A 20,321-nucleotide genomic window follows, 5' to 3' on the forward strand; every position below is an offset into this window, starting at 1 on the left:
TATTTAATTTTAAATTTATCTTTTATTATATATATTTATTTTTAAACTCATCATATAAAAAATTGTACATATCCTCAAATTATCATTTTCCTATCAACATATATTTAATGCACTAGTTAAAGATGTTTTTGCTTGCATTTCAATAACTACAACGTTTTTTTTTTCTCTTTTTGGCATAGTCAGTGGTATAATGAAGAGTAGGGGGCATAAGAACACTTAAATTAAGAAACGATTGTGCTACTTCTTTATGGAACGTTGAATGAGGTTTGTTCCGCACCTGCAGATTCCTTGCCCAACATAGAACATTCAGAAACGACCCTTTCATTTTTGTATGGTTACGCTCTCTTCAGTCCAGATTCAGACAATAGGCACTACACACTAAACGCACACAGTAATATTTAATACATAAGTATATACTATGTATGGTTTGAGATCTTACCAAAGTTTTCTCATAAACTTCAAAGTTGTTTTTCGTACACATGTATATTGTTATTTTCTCTGTTACTTCTTTTACTGTATCGAATACATCAAATCCAATGTAACATGAAACCCGGAGAAAGAAAAGAATCCAAATTCAACTATCAGATAACCATTTACAGTTTTCCAGTTTCCAACCACTGGCTCGAGAAAACACCATGTTTCTTCATAAGCGACTGAAATATCATATCCATAAGTTTTCTTGTGATGAACATACTTCATACATTTTAGCTCCTCTATTAAAAGAAGTGAAAATAATAATAATAAATTATTTAGAAGATAAAAAGTTCAAAATTTCTATAGCATCTTTAATTACACTCTCCTACGTAATCATGAAAAGCTTTTATCAACCTGGCCCTCACATTTTGCTGCCAATGCATCGTAAAATCATAAAAACCTAGCAATGTGATTCATTAATGATTTGCACAATTTTGTTGGTACAAAAAATAATCATTTTTTTCCTGGAAGAAGAAAAGCGATCAGGGAATTGTTACATGTTAGATGAAAAGACACAATCCACCTGGTGTCTCGGCAAAGAGAATACTCAGAATAGGAAATCTGTTCATTAAAATGATAACCAACAGTCCAATCTCATTCCCTTCAAGCCATTATCTCTGCTTCAAATTTCTATTTACTGCCCCTTCTACCTCAAAGCTTATATTGACAGGAGCCCACACGTTTACCCTGGAGATAGATAGAATTCATAACTTAAATGGCATATTTCTCCCAATTGCATCTTGAGTAAAGTCCCAGTGTCGTTGATAAAATTGCGGTAATCAGGCTCTACACATGCATGGAGTCAGAGGGTTCTCCCAGAGGTCATAGTTAGGGAAAGTCTCTTCTGGCAACCCCGTCCGCGTCTGGTGAGTAACAACAACATCTTCTACAAAAGTAGCCCAACCCATGTACGGGTCCCCAAAAGACTTCGACATTAGCCCTTTGTCAGGCTTAATTGACTTTAGACGGTGACCCATGTATCTACGGGCGCCAATAATCAGCTTGGCAAAGTTGCCTCCATGGGTCATCACGAATACATCTGACTTCAAGCACACTAAGAAGTCAAGAGCTGCTAGGCTTGTCACATGCTTTCGGAAACCATCTAACTCATCTTTGGTTGCTAGCTCCTCCTTCGTAACCTGTTGTCGAGAAAAGATTAATCACATTGCAAAAGAATCAAAGGAATTCATACATGAATTGTGACAAGAAGATGAAGTGGAATTTTTTTTTTCTTTCCTAGAAAAACTTACGGAGAAGCCAGTTCAAACAGACTTATATTTGCTATATTATAATGGATAAATAAATTTTTTAGAGCAGGAGAACATTGCATCATTAGCTTGACTCCTTGATAGCCTTAACTGACATTAGAATTCCATGTCATGACATGACATCACCTCATTCACTACATAATAATGAATGTCATTTTCATCAAAAGCAAGAGAAAGGTTCAAAAACTTCAGGGCTTCAAGGAAGCACCGTGCTCGTTTTCTATAATTTGTGGTAGTGAAGAAGCCTTACCAGATTAGGGAACATATTTCTTAGTGGAGCCATCCGGTTCTGTCCACCATACACCTGGCCAGAAGCTACGTAAATTTGAGTTTCCTTAGTATAGCCCATAGCCCGAAGAATAACGGCCACTTCTCCAGGCTCTAGAGGACATCGTCCTTCCTTACGCTTCTGCAGAGCTAATTGCCACAGGTGGGAACCATTCTGCATTTTTAACAAAGACAATGTGATCAAAATGCTCCAATAGAAGGTTCTTAGAGCTCATGTTGATTTGATAAAAAGTAGGATGGCCACCTTGTACCGTCGAGGCCACTCCTTTTTTCTATACTCAGCCATTTTGACTTTCTCCTCTCTTGTCCCCACAAAATCACAGAATGATAATCCCACCATTCCTTTCTCAAATCTAAGATGCAAAGCCCTGTTTACAGTAAAATGCTTAAATCGCTTGGACACTATAACAAAACCCCCATAACTCAATCAAGATTGTGATCACAAATGTCACATACATATAAGGATTTGAACTGCCAGTTTGGTTTCTCATTCTCGATGCCAGTGAATCAGCCATCTGCTCTATATCAGGAAGAAATTTCAGCGCATGATAATTAACTCTACATCTCAGCTTGTTGATTTCAGGAGGAACATTATCATATCTGAAACAAGAACTGAAACATCATGACACAATCAATTACATACAAGAAAGACATAGAACATATATATCATCCTTGGCCTACCCCAGCCTGTCAACAAACGGTTTCAGAGCCATAATCTTCTTCTCCTTGATCCGTGGCAGAACATTATCAATGTAAAATTGTGCTGGTGCATATTTTGGAATGTTTTTTACAGTCCGTCTGAATGACAAGATACATTTGCTTTGTTAGTCAACACAAGTGTGTACTATATCACAGAAGGCATCAAATCAATACCAAACACCAACTATCGGAAACCTCTTGCTTGACATCGTTGGTAACAATATCATAAAGCTAAGAGAAACATGTAAGAAGTTAGATGATCGAAAGAATAAATATAGACAGAACATTATTTGTGTCTTCTCTGGCCATAAAACCCCCTCCCCAAAAAAATCATCACCAGTTTAGGACATGTTTAATTCACATGTAATTTAAATTCATAATTATCATTTGTCACAAGAACCAGCAATTCCACCAAAACCAAAGATAGCTAGTCTATGGATGAAACAGAAAACCGACAAAAAGCTAACTAGCTCTTTACATATCTATGTGTCTCTTATCTTCAAAAGAATCAAATAAAAAAGCACGGGAATCTCTAACTTCAAATTCATAATTTTCATGATATCAGGTCAATGGTCACGAAACCCAACACTTTAATCAGTACACCGATAAAAACAGAAAATAAAAGAGTGGTTGAGGACATATTACTCCATGTTTAAATTTTAAGGGGAAAAAGGGAAATATTTATCCATCTGGTATACCCACTAGGGATTTAAGTTTTCAAAAGATTAATAAAAAATACAGGAATCTCTATCAAACCTTATGCTAGAAAATAGCTCTGATTTATCAGTAAACCATGTTGGGATATCACGTACAATACGAACGTCATACTTAAGGTAGTCAATGAAGTGATCCACATCAAAAATGTCTTCAAATTTCCTGAAATCATGGAATTGCATCATCATGGTTAGAATGGAGGTCCGTCTTCAAAATCTACCACCCCAGGCAAGAAAACTAACAGATGACTAGTTAACCATGACTTTTACTTTCTGTCAAATGTATTTTACTAAGAATATCATTAGACAACTTAGGATTCCACTAAAACCATGATAAAAGAGGGATAAACAGTGGGTCTAATGTGTAAATGATTTTTCATGAGAGCCAAAATGCAGAGTTTTTCATGTAAGGATTAACCAAGAAAAAGGTGTCAACTGCAGGAACAAAATTATTAATTTAACCTAACTAAACTTGTCTAAACAACATGAAAAAAAAAAATTGGAAAAGAGATCTCACGTTTGGTCTTTCCAAATCTGATCCTGCTTCAAAACCGGCAAAATAAGAGTGGCATTCATTATTTTGGCTACAGCCACTGCATTGCATATCTGCATTTTAAAAGATTTGGAAAAGTAAATAACTGAGAAAATATTACATGATAATTTTATTAAACCTTCCACAGACTGTCATTCAATGTGTGAAACAAGAAAGTGAAATCAGAACCATTTTGCATGAAGACCTATTTTGAACAGAAATTCTAGTGGCATTGCAATTTGCTAGTGCACCAAATTGGATATAGTATAGTATTGGGATGGCATGGCACCTTAACAAAGTAAATCAGTCTCCTTAGGTGATTCTATCAAAAAATACTGTTCTTTTCTTAGTGTATTTTTTTACTTTCTAATTATATCATACATTTCGAAGAACATTATGTTCACATATAGTTTACAATTGGAAGGAAATTCTCCAGCCAATGGCTATGAAAGAAAAAGCAGGCAAACAGTAAAATGTCACGTTCAAGGTCAATTTCAGTAAAGAAAAACAGTCTAAGATAGAGAATATCACAATGAAAGAACATATCTCATACCGCAATTCTTTGCTGATTTAGACCACCCTCAGCATGGATGAATATATAGCCATTTGTTTCATTTTCATGAGGAAGCTCTACATGGAAGTATAAAAGTACTGTGAATAATAGCAGTAATACTAGAAACAACATACACACTGGTATGAACCTATTCCAAGTAACATAAGAGATGAATGGTAGAATATTACATTAAGAAATTAATGAAACAATTAATTTGAAGATCACTTTATCAAAAGCCATTGTTAAAAGTAAAAAAAAAAACTTAATAATTTGGCAGAGTTTTCCTTTTTAAATGAAGGAAGAAGAGAGTGGTGAAAATTCTTAAAGTCTATTCACTGCACTACAAAAATCACATTGCAGTGATAACTAAATGGTAACATCACAGTCTTGAGGGACAAATTTTAATCGCTCTGACTTGATGCTACTGGCAACTGCAAAATATGTTAAGTTGTGACAGCTTCTGGATGAAGAGATATCGTCATTACTTAATTTCTTAATACCCTGTTTTGGCATGGCTTGCAATGCTGATGAGATGTTAAATAAACAAATATATTAATGAACAGAGAAAACCATGGAAACCTGATAAAACACCATCCCGGCGCTCAGCACAGGGCCTCCAAGATGTTGTGGATGAGAAAGGATTTTCCCAAAGAGATGGCGATTCCTTAACCTGAAAATAATACCAAAGAGGACATGAGAAGAGAAAAAACACCATTGTCATTGAATAATAGAGAAGGAGGAAATGAAATGAAAACCGAAGCAGTGGTCCGTATGAGAACTTACGTGTGGGCAATGAAGAACAATGCCGTCCTTTTTACACAAGTAAGGGGCATTCTACAATAAATTGAACACGAATTCAGTCATTAGGAACTTGCCAAAAACAAAGAGTAAGAAATATGACTGCACCAGCCGAACTACTCCATTTCGTACGAGAAAAAAAAATACACGCATTACATGTACAGCTAATCGTAACTGAAGTTACTCAATAGCTGAACATTACAAATCAAAATCAAAATCAAAATAAGAACAATCTATTGACTCCACATACAAATTCCAGAGTAATTTAATTCAATTTCAGATAAACAAAATAACAGTAGAAATTACAGATGAGAGATTTCGTTTTCCACACACTACAGGCGAAAAAGGATACAGTGCATTATTAGTAAATCTCAACGCATTAGTAAATCTTAAAACGCAGGCAGAGAGGACTCACGAGTTTATGGAAGATTGTGAATACGGATACTAAGCCAACGAGGAGAAGAAGGAAGGTGAAAAACAGTGAGATCCTGGAGTGGTGAGGCGAAACCCTAGGGTCGTCGTTTAAGAAGGAGCAGACATGCCGGTCGCGCTCCTTGGACGAGTGGCGATCGTGCTCGTCGTCGTCGGCTAGGTGGCTGTCCGGAATGAGAGGGGATGAATCGCCGGCGCCGCCAACGGCGACGGCGTCACGCTTCATCGGAGAATTGGAGGCTCGGCTGCCGAGCGAAGAGGAGTGGCGGAGCTCCGCCATGCTCCGTTTGGGAATGGAGTTCGTTCGCTCTATCTCGTTCTCTTTTCACTTTCTCTCTCTATCACTAAACTGAGAAACAGTATGAAGTGAGTGGTTGTTCCTCTTCTCTTACCAACGCAGGAGAAAGCAACGTTTTCTTGTTGTGGGCGAGTCCCATGTGATTTCAGATCCACCTCCTTCCCCTATTTCTTTCTATTCTTTTCCACAACCAGCAACTCTATCATCATCATTATTATTTTTTTTTTTTTATTATTATTATTTCTTCTAAGTCTCTTAGATATTATTTGAAACTTAAAATTTCATAATAAAATGTTTTGATAGATTAAGAGAAAAATATGCCTATAAACTAATTTCACATAGACTCTTAAATAATGTAGAACTAAATTAAACATCTGTGAAAATTAATTATTATTGTAATGTAATATTATTATTATTGTAGTGTAATGGGTGAATATGATGTTGTGCGCTAATGAGTCGTCTGCTGATTTTGTCACGTAATCAGCATGTAAATAAAGGACAATATTTACTATGGAAGAATGTTGGTAATAAACTCAGATACAATAAAGATAGACCAGAGAGAACTAGTATATATGTATTAAGAGGTACATGAAAAAGATAAATACACACTAGCTAAGAATATATTTATTCTTGGCTACACTAAATGTTTTAGACTTGAAATCGTTAATACTCTTATTTATATTTTTTTTTACTGTTTTTATAAAAAAGACAATAACATTCATGATTTGTATGAACCAACTTTCAAAATGGAAAGAAATAAATTATCTGTATCTAACACATACAACAATTCATGATTATCTTATATTTACTCACATCTTCACCCAATATGGTAAGAGAGTTATTGTAATTTCATTGTTTGTCTTGCTTTATTATTTTGGGTTGAAGGGGGAAGATACATAAGTTTCTATTTTTGTTATGAAAAAAACTTCTACATATAAGGCATTTAAATTTTCATCTATACATAATCTTCATTCTACTTATAGTTAAGGTAAATATTTCAATTTTCCATTAGTCTTGCTATGTGAAAATATATCATATGGAAATAGAATGGATGACTAAAAAAACTAAAGTGTTTGATTCATAAACACACAAAGTATGAGATATAACTATACCATATACCATTATATGCACAAGGAAGATATTTGATAGTTTCTTTTGTCATCTTTTAATGGCACAATTTTACTCTAATAAATAAAAAATAATTTATTTGTTTATTTAATAAAACAAAACAAAACAAATTTTATCTTAAAATAATTAATTACATATTTTAGAATTAAAATTAATTATGTGTATTAAAACTACACAATTTTAAGTTATATTAAATAACTTTTACAAAATTAGTTAGCTTATTAAAAAGGTTAATTTTTTATGTGTTGTAAAATTGTATAGAAAAACTTATATGTATTTAGGTTACTCAGAATATTATAGGAGAACGAAAAAAATTCTTAAGATCCAATTAACATTTTTTAAGCAAGCAAGAGAAATTATAGATATATTTTTTATTTCTAAAATATTGGATCCTACTCATATTCCCAATGTTAATCCAACTAATGGGATTTCGTGTTTAAGAAAAATAATTTGTTGACATTTTAAACTTTGGTTCCTAAATCTTCTTCTAAAACAATGAAATAGTTTAATATGATAATTGAACATTAATATTAAATAACATATATATATATATATATAAAGAAAAAGATTTACAAATTTTTATCTTAATATTTTGGATTAGAAATAATATCAATCTTTTATATAAATTTTATTTTACTCATCTTTTATTAAGGTTGAATTTTTACGATTTTTTTTTCTCAAAGTACTCAATAGTAGTAACATAACCCATAGTTGGAAATTCAATGTATTAAAAATCTTTCTCCAAGTATGAGTCTAACTGTCCTATTTAATATAAAATGTTAAGTAACATATAAAAAAAAGGACCAATAAATCTCTTATTAATATTTTAAATTGAAGGTAGTTTCATTTTTTATATGGAATTGACTCATTTTCATTAACATTAAGCCTTTCCTATAGATTATCATAAAAACAAATACTTTTGTACTTATGAAATTATATATTTATATTTTCATTAAATATATTTTTAAATGTTTTTATTATAATTATTTACTTGTCATGTGAAATTAAATTCAAATCTTGAATATGATATTTTGAATATGAAATTTAAGATTCAGGTTCTTACTGTATCATATTTTAAATGTACGTTACTATTATTGATATTTAATTTTTTCAAATTTAAATTTTCTTATATTAATTAAAAAACTAGTCAAAACAAAATTATATTATATATATATTTAAATTAGATTAGTCAACATGAGAAACACAAAAATTAAATATTTTGTGGGTTATGATGTTGGTTTGACACTATATTCTATAATGCGATGATGAAAAAAAAGTGTATCTAAATAAAAATCATCATTATTTTCGTGTTTGTTGGTTTTTTTACTTTTTATTTTCCTTCTAATCTAATATGAGTTCTCAATGATTATGACTTTTGTGTTTTAAGTTTTAAGTTTTTTGTTTTATTTTTTTTCTCATCTTATTTTATTTTACAATCTTTGAAAACTCTTCCCAAAATCAACATGTGTTATCATTCAAATATTATGATTTTATTTTTGGTTGATATGAAATATTTATCATAAAACAAAATAAACTTATTAAAGTGATATGTGTTTTCATCTAAATATTATAATTTGGTTGATATGAAATATTTAACATAATCATTCCGAAATGCACGAGAATTGAAAAACAAAGACAATTTTTCCTTATTATTTTATTTAACTTATAATGTTTAATGTTTCGTTAATGCTTTAATGCAATTACTGAAGATATTTAAAGTGCTGTTTTATCAACATAATAGAATTTTTATCACTTTAATTTTGATTAGAAAATAATTAAATTAAGATTTCATTTTGTTCTTCTACCTTCCATATAACGTGTACTATGTTAGTAATAACCATTGTTATAAGAGGAACAACATATAGTATCTTAATTCAATTCCTTAATTCTTTCACCTATTAAGTGCATTTACAATAATAATCATAAGAATAAAAAGGTTAAAAAATTTAAATTCAGAACTTCATGGAATGTCTAACAGGTTTTTAAATTTAAAAAATGGGCTAACATAATTTAAAATCGAATTAAAAAACAATTAAATTTGGATTTCACTCTCAAATAATTGAAAAAAATAATAAAAAATAAAATTTTATATATATATATATATATATAAGTGGGAGAAGCGTTCACAGGCTTAGCAAGGGTTTAAGAAGCGAATCGGAGAGGAGCAATCAACGGTGGCCGGAAAATCCGTCTCAGCGGCGTCGCACTGAAGGCGATGGCGGAGATGGTGAGACTTCGCGTGGTGTTCGAGGATCGTGGCATGCTGAGTAAGTCAAAGAAGAAGGAAGGATTGAACCGTTGTTGGTTTCTGCTTAAACCCCAACACAGCACCATTTCTGATGTTGCCTCTCATCTGCACAACGCTTTCCGTCTCCACCGCACCTGTCCCCGTGGCATCATCCTCTCGGTATGTCTGCAGATGCATGCTCCATCGTTCTTCTGCACATCTTCATGTTCAACAATCATGAAACAGATTTCTTAGAATTTTATATATCGATTTCACGATTCGATATGTTTATTGAGTTGCCGAGTATATCTCTTTGCCGATTGAAATTTGTTGGACAAGTGTGGTGATTCCGTTTTTTCTTATTGTATTTTAATGCAGATGGATGGTTTTGTCATACCATCTTTTGAGTCTACTTGCATTCTGAAGGATAAGGACATTATCTGGTGAGTTTATACTGTTATTTCTGTGTTTTTAAACCGCATTCTATGATGTTCCTCTCGTTTCAGCTTCTGCTTACGGTGTTATATCAATGTGTGAATATATGTGGTAGTGTGAAAAGAAAAGGAAACACATGGACTGATGATAAACCTGCAATGCTGTCACCTGCGACTCGTGGGTATGAATCTATAGACCTTCCAAATGTTCTTGCCATCGAGGGTCTTGAAGAAGAGTCTGGAGCAGAACAAACCATGTCCCAAGAGGATAACGATGACAAACTAGAAGATGTTGTTTGTGTGGAATCTGAATCGGATGGGAAGGCAACCTCCAAGAAACGAAAAGCTTCAAAGAAGCTCAAGAGCCCTAGGTTAGTTCTGTCCTCAAATTTTGAATTGTTGGTGCTACAAAGCTTTCAGAGTTCTGATAGATTTTTTCCCAGGATTTTTAAGGGGTATTTTCTTTTCTGAATGTTGTGGAATCTAGTTTTTGTTTTCTTTTTTTGCTCCGGCCAGAAAGTACTGAAGTTAAAACAGGAGCAAAAGGATTTGTACACAGATTACTATTATCACGTTGACAGAACATATTTCAGAAAGCATCAGTACAAAAGTTACATAAACAAAACTAAATCTGATGGGCTGGTCAGTGGTTAGACATCCTAAGCTCACAATACCACAAGCTGAATGCCATGGAATCCATTCAGCCAAAAACTAATCCCGTTTGCGGTAATGTGAGCATAGGATTCCGAACACTACCCATCTGTTTTAGTTTTGTTCATGTAAACTTTTGTATTAATGCTTTATGAAATATGACATGTCTATGTTATCATAGTAATCCATGTATCGATCTTTCTGCTCCTATTTTAACTTCATTTGGTTTTTAGTGCATGATTAAGTAGGGATCTCCCTTTTCTCTTCAGAACCTTTTTTCTTTTTCCTTGTTTTTGAACTTTGGAAGTATTTATTTGACCATGTAAACGTTATCTGGGTTGTTGACTTTATTCCCTTATCTTTGACATTCAGTCAGAAGAAGATTAAGTTGTCTAATACTGAAAACCTGTCAGTCATTCCTGAGGAGGAAAATGAAGACTCTGTTCATCACCAATTGAGTATTGTCAAGGACAGGAAGAAGTCTTCCAAGTTATCTAGCGATCTAAATAGGTCAAGCAACCTTGATAAACAGAAGAATGACAAAAGTGATTGTCCAAGTGACGAAACAAGGTTCATTTTCATCACTTGTGATTTGTATGACATGTCAACTGTGTATCTTTTCCTTCTATGATTGTTCATTGCACAGTGCATATTTGGTACTTTCTGGGCAAGGCAACTAGCTGATATAATTTTATTGACAATTTTTTGCGTGCATGTCTGTGATCATTTATCTTGGTTATTTTTTGTTTATATGTTTTTGTTATCATAGTAATCTATGTATCGATCTTTCTGCTCCTATTTTAATTTCATTTGGATTTTAGTGTATAATTAAGTAGGGACCTCCCTTTTCTCTTCAGAACCATTTTTCTTTTACCTTGTTTTTGAACTTTGGAAGTATTTATTTGACCATGTAAACGTTGTCCGGGTTGCTGACTTTGTTCCCTTATCTTTGACATTCAGTCAGAAGAAGATTAAGTTGTCTAATACTGAAAACCTGTCAGTCATTCCCGAGGTCCACGAGGAGGAAAATGAAGACTGTGTTCATCACCAATCGAGTATTGTCAAGGACAGGAAGAAGTCTTCCATGTTATCTAGCGAGCTAAATAGGTCAAGCAACCTTGATAAACAGAAGAATGACAAAAGTGATTGTCCAAGTGATGAAACAAGGTTCATTTTCATCACACTTCTGATTTGTATGACATGTCAATGGTGTATCTTTTCCTTCCCTGATTGTTCATTGCACAGTGCATATTTGGTACTTTCTGGGCAAGGCAACTAGCTGATATAATTTTATTGACAATTTTTTGCGTGCATGTTTGGTGATAATTTATCTGGGTTATTTTTTGTTACTATGTTTATGCTTGTAGATTAAGAGGAGAGCTTTGATGGAGTAGAAAAACAATATTCCTTTTTGTTTTATGTATAGATTGTTTGATTCTTCAGTTCCTCTTATTATTTTCATGCAATTTTAAATCCTTGTCCCTTATGACGAGGATGTTGATTTCCGGAATATCAGAAATATAAAATGTTTTTCCTTATTTTTCTCTGATATGTTGTATAGGTTTGTTCAGCCTCAAGATGAAAGTGGAACTAAAAAGGTAACACTTAATTTCCTTATCCTGTTTGCACTGAACCAAGTTGTTAAACTTGAGATTCTACTTATACTTAAAATTCATATAGATACATATAGTATAACATAAATAAGAGAAAAGAACCCATATAACTCTAAATATTTAATTAAGCTTAAATTTATAATGATGGATTAATAAGCATAAGAAAGTCAATAGCTAAACCTATATAGAACTCGTAACTCGCAAGACATAAACAACAAACAAATAAACTTATAATATTGTATTAGTGCCTAGTGATTACTCCTAGTACAAAACACACACATGAACACCTAGACTAGACCTCTAAAATAGATCAACCAAATTAAATCATAATCACTCAAGAGATCCTCAATTCTTCTATCTAGCTAGATGATCAATGAAACGCGATGGGGACCAAGTGAACCACATAAACAGAGCTGAAGAGGCCAAGGAACCAAACAAAGAGTCAAATAACCTTAAAAGTGTGAGAAAAGTGTTGGTTTAGTGGTTTCGGCAACAATTTGGGGCCATGGTTTAGAGACGCCCAAAATTTGTGCCAGAGGTTGACAAATACATATAAATGACTTAGAGATCCCAATAAAAGATATTACCAAATAATAATATATAGGTGGGTGTAAACCTCACCTTACTAAACCGGTTTTGTAAGATGGAGTTAGGTTTAAATTCTACTTTCTCAAGATGGTATTGAAGTCATTTATAGTCTATCATAGTCAAGTTTGTTGGGCTTATAGTGTTACTCGCTATCAGATCCTCATGTATCCCAACACACGAGATGTCTACTCCTTGGTTTAAGAGGATGTGTTGGAGATCTCATGTCGACTAGAGATATAATCAAATATTAATATGTAGGTGGGTGCAATCCTCACCTAACCAAACGAGTTTTATGAGATATTGAGTTAGACTTAAATTCCACTTTGTTAAGATGGTATTAGAGCTTATCGAAGATCTATCTTAGCGAGGTTTGTCGGCCCCCCTTATTCCCAATCTTGATATCCTCAACGTGAGGGGTTGTGTTGGGGATTCCACATTGTTTAAAGATATGACGAAATTATAATATGTTTGCATCCACCTATATATTATAATTTGATCATATCTCTAGTCGATGTGAGATCTCCAACGTCAACAAAGATGTTTTCCTCTATTCTTATTGTTGGTGTTACAGAAAAGTTGGTTTTGGGGCTTGTGTTTTATGGGGTTATAGGTTTCAGAAGCCCTACATGCGACAAAAAAGAAACCTGACCCAACGTTGGAAGTTGACACATGAAAACGAGACCCATGCAAACTTGGAAAACTCTCTAATTCCACTGATTTTATTCTGTTTTAATGGTGAATACATACTTTGCTAGTGCATCTCTTAACTAAAGAAGGGGGAGTGACAAGTATTTACACTTTACTTTTATTGATTTTATTTTATCTTTTCAGTTGCCTAGTAGAAGTGCTCGGCGGAAGAAAGCTAAAAGAAGATGGCTGAGGGAACTAAAGTTAGAGAAGGAAAAGCAGGAAAAGGTAAACTAGTTTTATCATACTGCTGCAGATATTACCTTTTATGAGATTGGATCTTATGAACAGTGTTCTTAAATAGTTTCTACTGTAGTTCTATAGTGCTATTGTATTGTAGAATTCCTTGGGTTTGCAATCATGATTTTGTTCGCTGTTATGGCATAATGATCAAGGAAAGTCTCAATACCTTCATTTATGTTTGTTCATCTCTTGCATCCTCTTGACATCTTTGGCGAATCTTGGTCCGGCTAATAGAATTTTTTAGTTAATTTTGGGAAACTTTCTGCATTTGACATACACATATATTTCAACTGTTACGAGACTTCTGCTATTTGCCTGCACATTATTCTCTATATGATATATAATGAATTGTTCTCTTGCTTGCCATTTTCCATGAACTTGACAGCACTGCTTATGGATTCACTAGCTCTATTAGATATTGTTGAGTTATCGAATTTTTTTGGTTAGTAAGATGCCTAGCCCAGGCCACATAATTTGCAAGGGTTGAAATCATTCACCTGTTGTCTTGGAGGTCATTTGTTTATAAGCTTACTGTTCACAAAATGTATAATCATTATCTGAAAGGAAATGTTCTTCTCTTCAAATTGTCAGCTCCCTCAGACTACAGTGCTTGAAAAAGACGGACCAGTATTACCTATCAAAGATAATAAATGTGTTGTTTCTGATGTACATCAACAATCTAGTGAACATGATCAATCTGATGAAGAGAGTGAAGAAGATGATGACATTGTTCCTGTGGAAATTAGACCAGGGCACATTCGGTTTGAGCCCCTTAAAAAAGGTCTGAATGCAGATCTCATCTATAAAGTTTGATGAAGTAGAAATTAATTGCTTTCATGATCTAATATATGTTTAATGGTCTATTTAATGCAGATCAGGATCAGGCAGTACCACAGAATCAGTTTTCAGTGGTTGGTTTGATTTCCCTCAATTAAAAGATTCGCAATTTCAGCTGTGTTTTACTCTCAATCATAAATTAGTCAGTAAATAAGTCATATTGTTAATTTTGCCAAAAAAAAAAGTACCATGCATTATATTATCATTTGCATTTGAACTTCTGGGTTTTCAGACTTTAGCGTTTGATGAAGGATACAGAATATTCCTCTTGGAAGTGACTTTTGATTGGAAAGTACAAAATTTACTAAACAGCCTTTTCTTAGAAGCCTGGTAGGTATCAGGGAGAGGTGGGAGGAAGCTAACAAGATTCTTAGGATTATTTTTCGATTGATACTTTTAGAGGAATCAATGTGACTTGTTATAAATTTTAGAGCATTTGAACCATGTAATGTAATCCATTAAGTTCTAGAACTTACTATGTTGAGTAATTACTCAAAATTTTTGGTGCAAATTGTATTTCCATGTTAGTCTTGTATTATTGTCAAAATCTTGCATAAGATAGAGATTAATCTTCTTGGTGTTTGAATATCAGGAGATATGCATTTATTTTTGCCCTGATATTTCCATTGATTTGTAAATGTTATCTGGATCTTTCAGGAAACATTTCAGTGGAATGGAATCACTAACAAGAAGAAGGGCCAGAAATGGGGTAAAGAGAGAATGTCATTCCATAAACATGATGAGTACGAGCATTCTAGTCAAGAGTATCCCACAGTTCAAAATGCTGAAAAGGAACCCACTATCAATGTAGTAGATTTTGATAAGTTTCGCCCGCATACCGGTTTGCCTAAGGTATTTTTCTTTCCTCCCCCCCTAATTAATGTGTACTTATGGCAATTCTCATTCTGCTAAGAATAGTTGACAATTAGCCCATGGCTGTGAGTTAGGAGTCCTTTCAACTTATCTGTATTCTGTGCTTTGAGTCTGTAAATTATGTTGCACGGCACTCTTTTGGTGCTTTTTAATAACTTAATCATACACTGCAGGAAGGTGATGTAATTGCTTATCGATTGATCGAGTTATCAGCATCTTTCACTCCCGAAATTTCCTCATTTAGGGTACGTACATATCAATTTTGCTTTTGAATTACATTACAAAAAATCTTGCGTCAGAAGTTTAATTTAATATGTATTTCAATTATGCCCTTGCAGGTTGGGAAAATATCTCAGTATGATGCTAAATCAAACAGGGTTTGGCTGGAACTGGTTTTAGACTATCCATTTGACTTTAAGAAAGAATCAGAGGAGGATGCATCTTCTTTTGAACAGTCTGATGCATCCCTTTATCGGGAGGATGGTTCTTTAGAGGTAAAGTTACTTCATTTTACTTATTTTTCCCAATTATTCCATTTTTGTGTCATAGTTAATATGATAGGGGGAAATTCAATATGTCCACCATGGTAAATAATGTACAAGAGGTGTCTGGTTTATTTAAATCGAATGAATTCATAAAACGCAGGTTTGTATAAAACAATTAATTTCCATACATCTTGTGCCAATGCATGTGTATTTTATTTTATCATACTCTATATCATGAAGAAGCTATAAAACCTTGACTGAGATTGAATGTCTGAAAAACTTTTCTTTCCAATAAAACTATATGCTGATTGTTTATTTGCTTGGAAATGACTGTTTTCCTTCTACAGATAGATTATGCATCACTTGTTGATGTTCGAATGGTTAAGCATGGCCACCCTGATTCGAAAACTGTAGTTGTTTCTAGGGATGCATTCGTCAAACCAACAAAAGCAACTAATGGTAGCACTGATGGAAAACTTACGGGTGATCAAACTACCGTGGGAAGTTGCCAGCCAGAAAGGGAAGGTCTTATCCCTGCTAAAGGTAATTACACTTACGATTCTTGGAGTGTTGGTGTGTAGAAACATTAAAACATTTTGACGCGCTGAACATGTGGATTTCTTTACAGAAAATGGGGAAGTAAACGTGTGGGAAGAAATTAACAAGGAATTAGAAGCAAAAAAGGCCAAGTTGTCGCAGGATAACGGCTGGAGCACCAGAGGAGAGAGCTCAAGCACGCGCTCATGGTCCCATAGAGCCATGAGATGTAGTGCGTTGGGTCCCACAATGGCATTTCTAAGGTCCAACAATGGACTTTAAAGAAACAAGCTTGTACCACAATGTCACCTTTCCGCAGAATTTTGTATAACTATGAAGAAATTACTGAAACCAGCTTTTTGGTATATATATGAACAAATTACCGAAACCATCATCTGCAATGCTGGCTGCGTGTCCTGATCTCAGTATGTTATAGGCAAAACATTTGAAGTCTTATTCTTATAATCCATCTTTCAGATGTTATGAGTTGCAGTCCTCCTGAAACCCAAGTAGAAAATAGAATCAACTTCTACACATAATATGAGATAGGATTACTCACCATCTCTTTTAACACAATTTTCTGATAAAGTTCTGTTAGTTGCTAAACCGTATTGTATCTAAGCCCTGAAAACTAACACATGTTACATATAGGTTTTGAAATTTCGTTTTGTTTATTAATGGTAAGCAGCAACTAGTGACAGATGATGCATCATCATTCTACAACACCGTAACCTATTTCTACTAACTTTGTACACACCAATTTTATCACATTCTCGACCAGAAAATCATTGAAGCCGTAAACTAAGAAAGACAGACTCCATATTCACTTAGGAGCTTTAAACAACTGTTATATGCACAGTTCAACTACAATTATAGGTATGTACATAATCTATGTTATTCAGCACTCACGGAATAGTCTCAGCGTGAATGCAATTCTACATCCAACATTTACACAAATCGGGCTCAACTCGCATCTCATTTTCTTCTCCTGTATCTCAAGCTCGGCCATCATTTTACATAACTCTGTGCCACTATCCTCTTTATAATTTTTTTCACTCTTGGGTTCTAGACCTGAACTAATGATGTAGTAATCAGAAATTAGCCACGTTCCCTTGTTTTCACCTTGCAAATAGCATCTTCACCACACTATCATCTAAGTTAGGCAAAAGAGAAAGACAGTGATCTTACCAGGTTCTTGGGGATGTGAGAGGTCTCACTGGCTGAGGATAGCAACATCAGAGGTGGTGGATGACTTCCCCTGCGCTCTGCAATGGAAAGGGAAGAACCTTTTAAGGGCAAATTAGAGTTTGCCCCTTCGAATGAGTAATGAGCTGAAAATGCCTCCAAGGGTGAAGAGACAACTTCTTTGTGAAGTGAAGAGGAACTTTCTGAGAAAGATGTATCTTTAACATAAAAGGGTTCAGCTGATTCAAGGCCAGATGGTGATGGCTGCCGAGAAGACACAAAGGACAAGTCTGACCAATTGGTGGAGGAAGGTGAAAAGGTAAATGAGCTGCCGTAATCAGAACTTGAAGGTGAAAGTGTTGGAGACTTGGAATTGAATTTTGGGCTGCAGCTTATAAAACAGGGAAAGGGATTTGATGTGCCAGGAGGAGACAAAGGCAATGATGAAGAAACACCATGAACAGAGAAATCCATGGCTTCATGACTATCTTTTTCCCTACCTAAGCTGCTATTTGGATAGCATTCAAAGGAATCTGGTGATCCACAGGGATGTATAGATGATGGTGACAAAGGCTCATCTGCAGCATGTTGGTTTTCAGCTTCCACAATTACACTGGATTGATCATTGCATGGGGTTGAATCAGCTTCACTGGCCAATCTGGGGGATGTGAGTAATCCACTAGCGAACTTCCGTCTCAGTCTTGCCCAACCATGTTCTCTAGCAGGAAGACAAGTTTCCGATCCTGGATCAGACAAGGAAAAAGGTGGAACAACCCCACCAGCAAGTGCCTTGTGGAAAATCTCAAAATCCAAATCATATGCACAAACTTTTCTCCCCATGTCTTCAGAGGGCAACACTGGTTCTTCCTCCATGACCCCACCTTTGTCAGAATCACCAGAAAGAGCAATCCAAAACCCAGGTGGTTCTTCATCTTCATGGATGCTCAGAATTGGACCCTTTGCCTTCTCATAACGGATCACCTGAAAGGCTGCACTTCTTGCATAGCATGACATCACTGAGCTACAATGTTTCCCATTCCAAACATAGATAGCAGAAGGAATATGAACAATGAAGGCCCCACGAGAGTCAAGTGCTCGTGCACCTGGCTGGTTTACCAACTTGGGGACCAGATGAAGAGGGTCATAGGGGGAATGAGGAGTCATCCGGTACATCCTGAGAATAGAATTTGGACTTGCAGGCATAGCATGGACCCGTTTCTGGCACTGCAAAAGTTGACTGGCAAAACCCATGTTTGGGTTGGTCACAGCCCTTGCAATCTTCACAAACTGAAAAGCATCTTCAAAGCTCTGCCCCTCCCTCCACATGATATAAGCAATTACCAAAGTCGTTGATCGAGAAACCCCCTGACAGCAATGGACAAGGACACGCCCACCTTGCTCTCGAACATCCTCAAAGTAATCAAACACATCATAGAGAATACATGTGATGTCCTCCGTGGGGCTATCCTGCAGCCAAAGTGTCCTGTACACAAAATCACCTTTGAAATACTCAGGACAAACAAACCCCACACAGTTGAGCACATGAGTGATTCCATTTTTCCTGAGGAGTTCATGGTTCTTGGCCACTGTGTCACTCCCCAAGTATATGTGCTCAGCAATTCTGGAACACTCCTTGTCAAAGAAGGCCAATTTCTCCCTCTTGAACAGAAAATCCTGGGTGGGTTGACTTGAATCATTGCCTCTGACAGAGCCTCTGGGAGTCTGAGGAAGTGGCCAAACTCCAAGATCATCAGATCCAGCACTAGGCCACTCCTCCACGTTGCGCTTGTTGATCGAAAGAGGCTGAAGGGGTGGCAACAGTGGTCTTGCTTTGCTATTTGTGGGTGGCTTTCGGCTGTGAGGAGACCTATCAGACCATGAAACCGAACGAGAGTAGATTTTCCATGCAACACCGCTACCCCCGGTGGCTTTCTCCTTCCCCTCCTCCCCTAACATGTTGCCAAAAAAGGGTACTCTATAAGATGAAAAAGACAGACACTTGATCCACACCCATTAACGCATTGCTATTCAGTCTCGAGTACAGAGGGTAAAATAGAAAAGGGGTTAAAGTTCAGAAGCGTGAATTGGGAGGTATTTGCAGTTTTGAGTCTACCCTCTTGCGTTCCATATTCCCACCTAAAACACTTGACCCTGTCTTAGTCTCTGACTCTTTCTTTGGTACTATACATATGCATGTTGATAAAAGTGAAGGGAGAAGGAAAATTCGAAGAATAAGCCAGCAGTCAACACAGGAAAAGGTGGTTACAGAAAGAGAGTGCCCAATCTCGCCGTCCTGCAGGAAAGAGAGAAGAGGTTCAGGGTGATGTTCCCATGCAACAGCAGAACAGAACCTTGTCCATAAGAACAGAACAAAAGATGACAGAACAAAGAGTGTGGTTGTGTTGTAGTTTAGTTGGTTGGAGCAGTCGAAGGCATTGAGGCAGAGCAAGTAGCTAGCCACCTAAGAATTCCTCACTATCATCAGTCATGGTCTTACGTTTGGACCACGAGGGAATGAGTCAAAGTGCCACGTCAGGATGAACAATTTTTTATTTCTTTCCTTCGCAAGAGCAGTGGCAAAACTGAATTTCTATTAGGATAAAATAATTGTTTTTTTTTTTTAAGTTTATTAGTTTTCTTTTTAAGATTTTTTTCTATTTTGTTTTCATATCTATGTAGCATAAACACTTATACGGGATACAAACACAAAGATACCTATAATCTTTAAAATATAAAATACGAGATACGAATCTATAAATTATATAATTATGAATTATA

The 20,321-nt window shown here is 35.2% G+C and overlaps 3 protein-coding genes across 3 annotated transcripts; 1 reads left to right on the plus strand and 2 right to left on the minus strand.

The window, feature by feature from the left end:
- Positions 1-859: 859 nt before the first annotated feature.
- On the minus strand, positions 860-6,256 carry LOC137815193 (O-fucosyltransferase family protein). Its single transcript, XM_068618270.2, has 11 exons — positions 5,741-6,256; positions 5,311-5,361; positions 5,107-5,197; positions 4,528-4,604; positions 3,960-4,048; positions 3,486-3,605; positions 2,712-2,828; positions 2,487-2,630; positions 2,275-2,398; positions 1,993-2,184; positions 860-1,613 (listed from the first exon to the last, which is right to left on the minus strand). Exons 1-11 carry the CDS (start codon positions 6,035-6,037, stop codon positions 1,254-1,256), a joined length of 1,662 nt encoding a protein of 553 aa, XP_068474371.1. The 5' UTR covers positions 6,038-6,256; the 3' UTR covers positions 860-1,253.
- A 3,014-nt stretch (positions 6,257-9,270) lies between these two features.
- On the plus strand, positions 9,271-16,759 carry LOC137815191 (sphere organelles protein-like protein). The gene is made up of 14 exons (XM_068618267.2): positions 9,271-9,590; positions 9,789-9,853; positions 9,961-10,215; positions 10,868-11,065; positions 11,456-11,662; positions 12,057-12,093; positions 13,528-13,611; positions 14,218-14,407; positions 14,500-14,537; positions 15,121-15,315; positions 15,510-15,581; positions 15,675-15,830; positions 16,169-16,364; positions 16,450-16,759. Exons 1-14 carry the CDS (start codon positions 9,399-9,401, stop codon positions 16,638-16,640), a joined length of 2,076 nt encoding a protein of 691 aa, XP_068474368.1. The 5' UTR covers positions 9,271-9,398; the 3' UTR covers positions 16,641-16,759.
- LOC137815192 (protein-tyrosine-phosphatase MKP1) lies at positions 16,092-20,173 on the minus strand. The gene is made up of 2 exons (XM_068618269.2): positions 17,547-20,173; positions 16,092-16,856 (listed from the first exon to the last, which is right to left on the minus strand). Exons 1-2 carry the CDS (start codon positions 19,497-19,499, stop codon positions 16,839-16,841), a joined length of 1,971 nt encoding a protein of 656 aa, XP_068474370.1. The 5' UTR covers positions 19,500-20,173; the 3' UTR covers positions 16,092-16,838.
- Positions 20,174-20,321: the final 148 nt, after the last annotated feature.

This window comes from Phaseolus vulgaris, chromosome 1 (genome assembly GCF_051622355.1).
Source record: "Phaseolus vulgaris cultivar YP4 chromosome 1, ASM5162235v1, whole genome shotgun sequence".
NCBI classification, from domain to species: domain Eukaryota; kingdom Viridiplantae; phylum Streptophyta; class Magnoliopsida; order Fabales; family Fabaceae; genus Phaseolus; species Phaseolus vulgaris.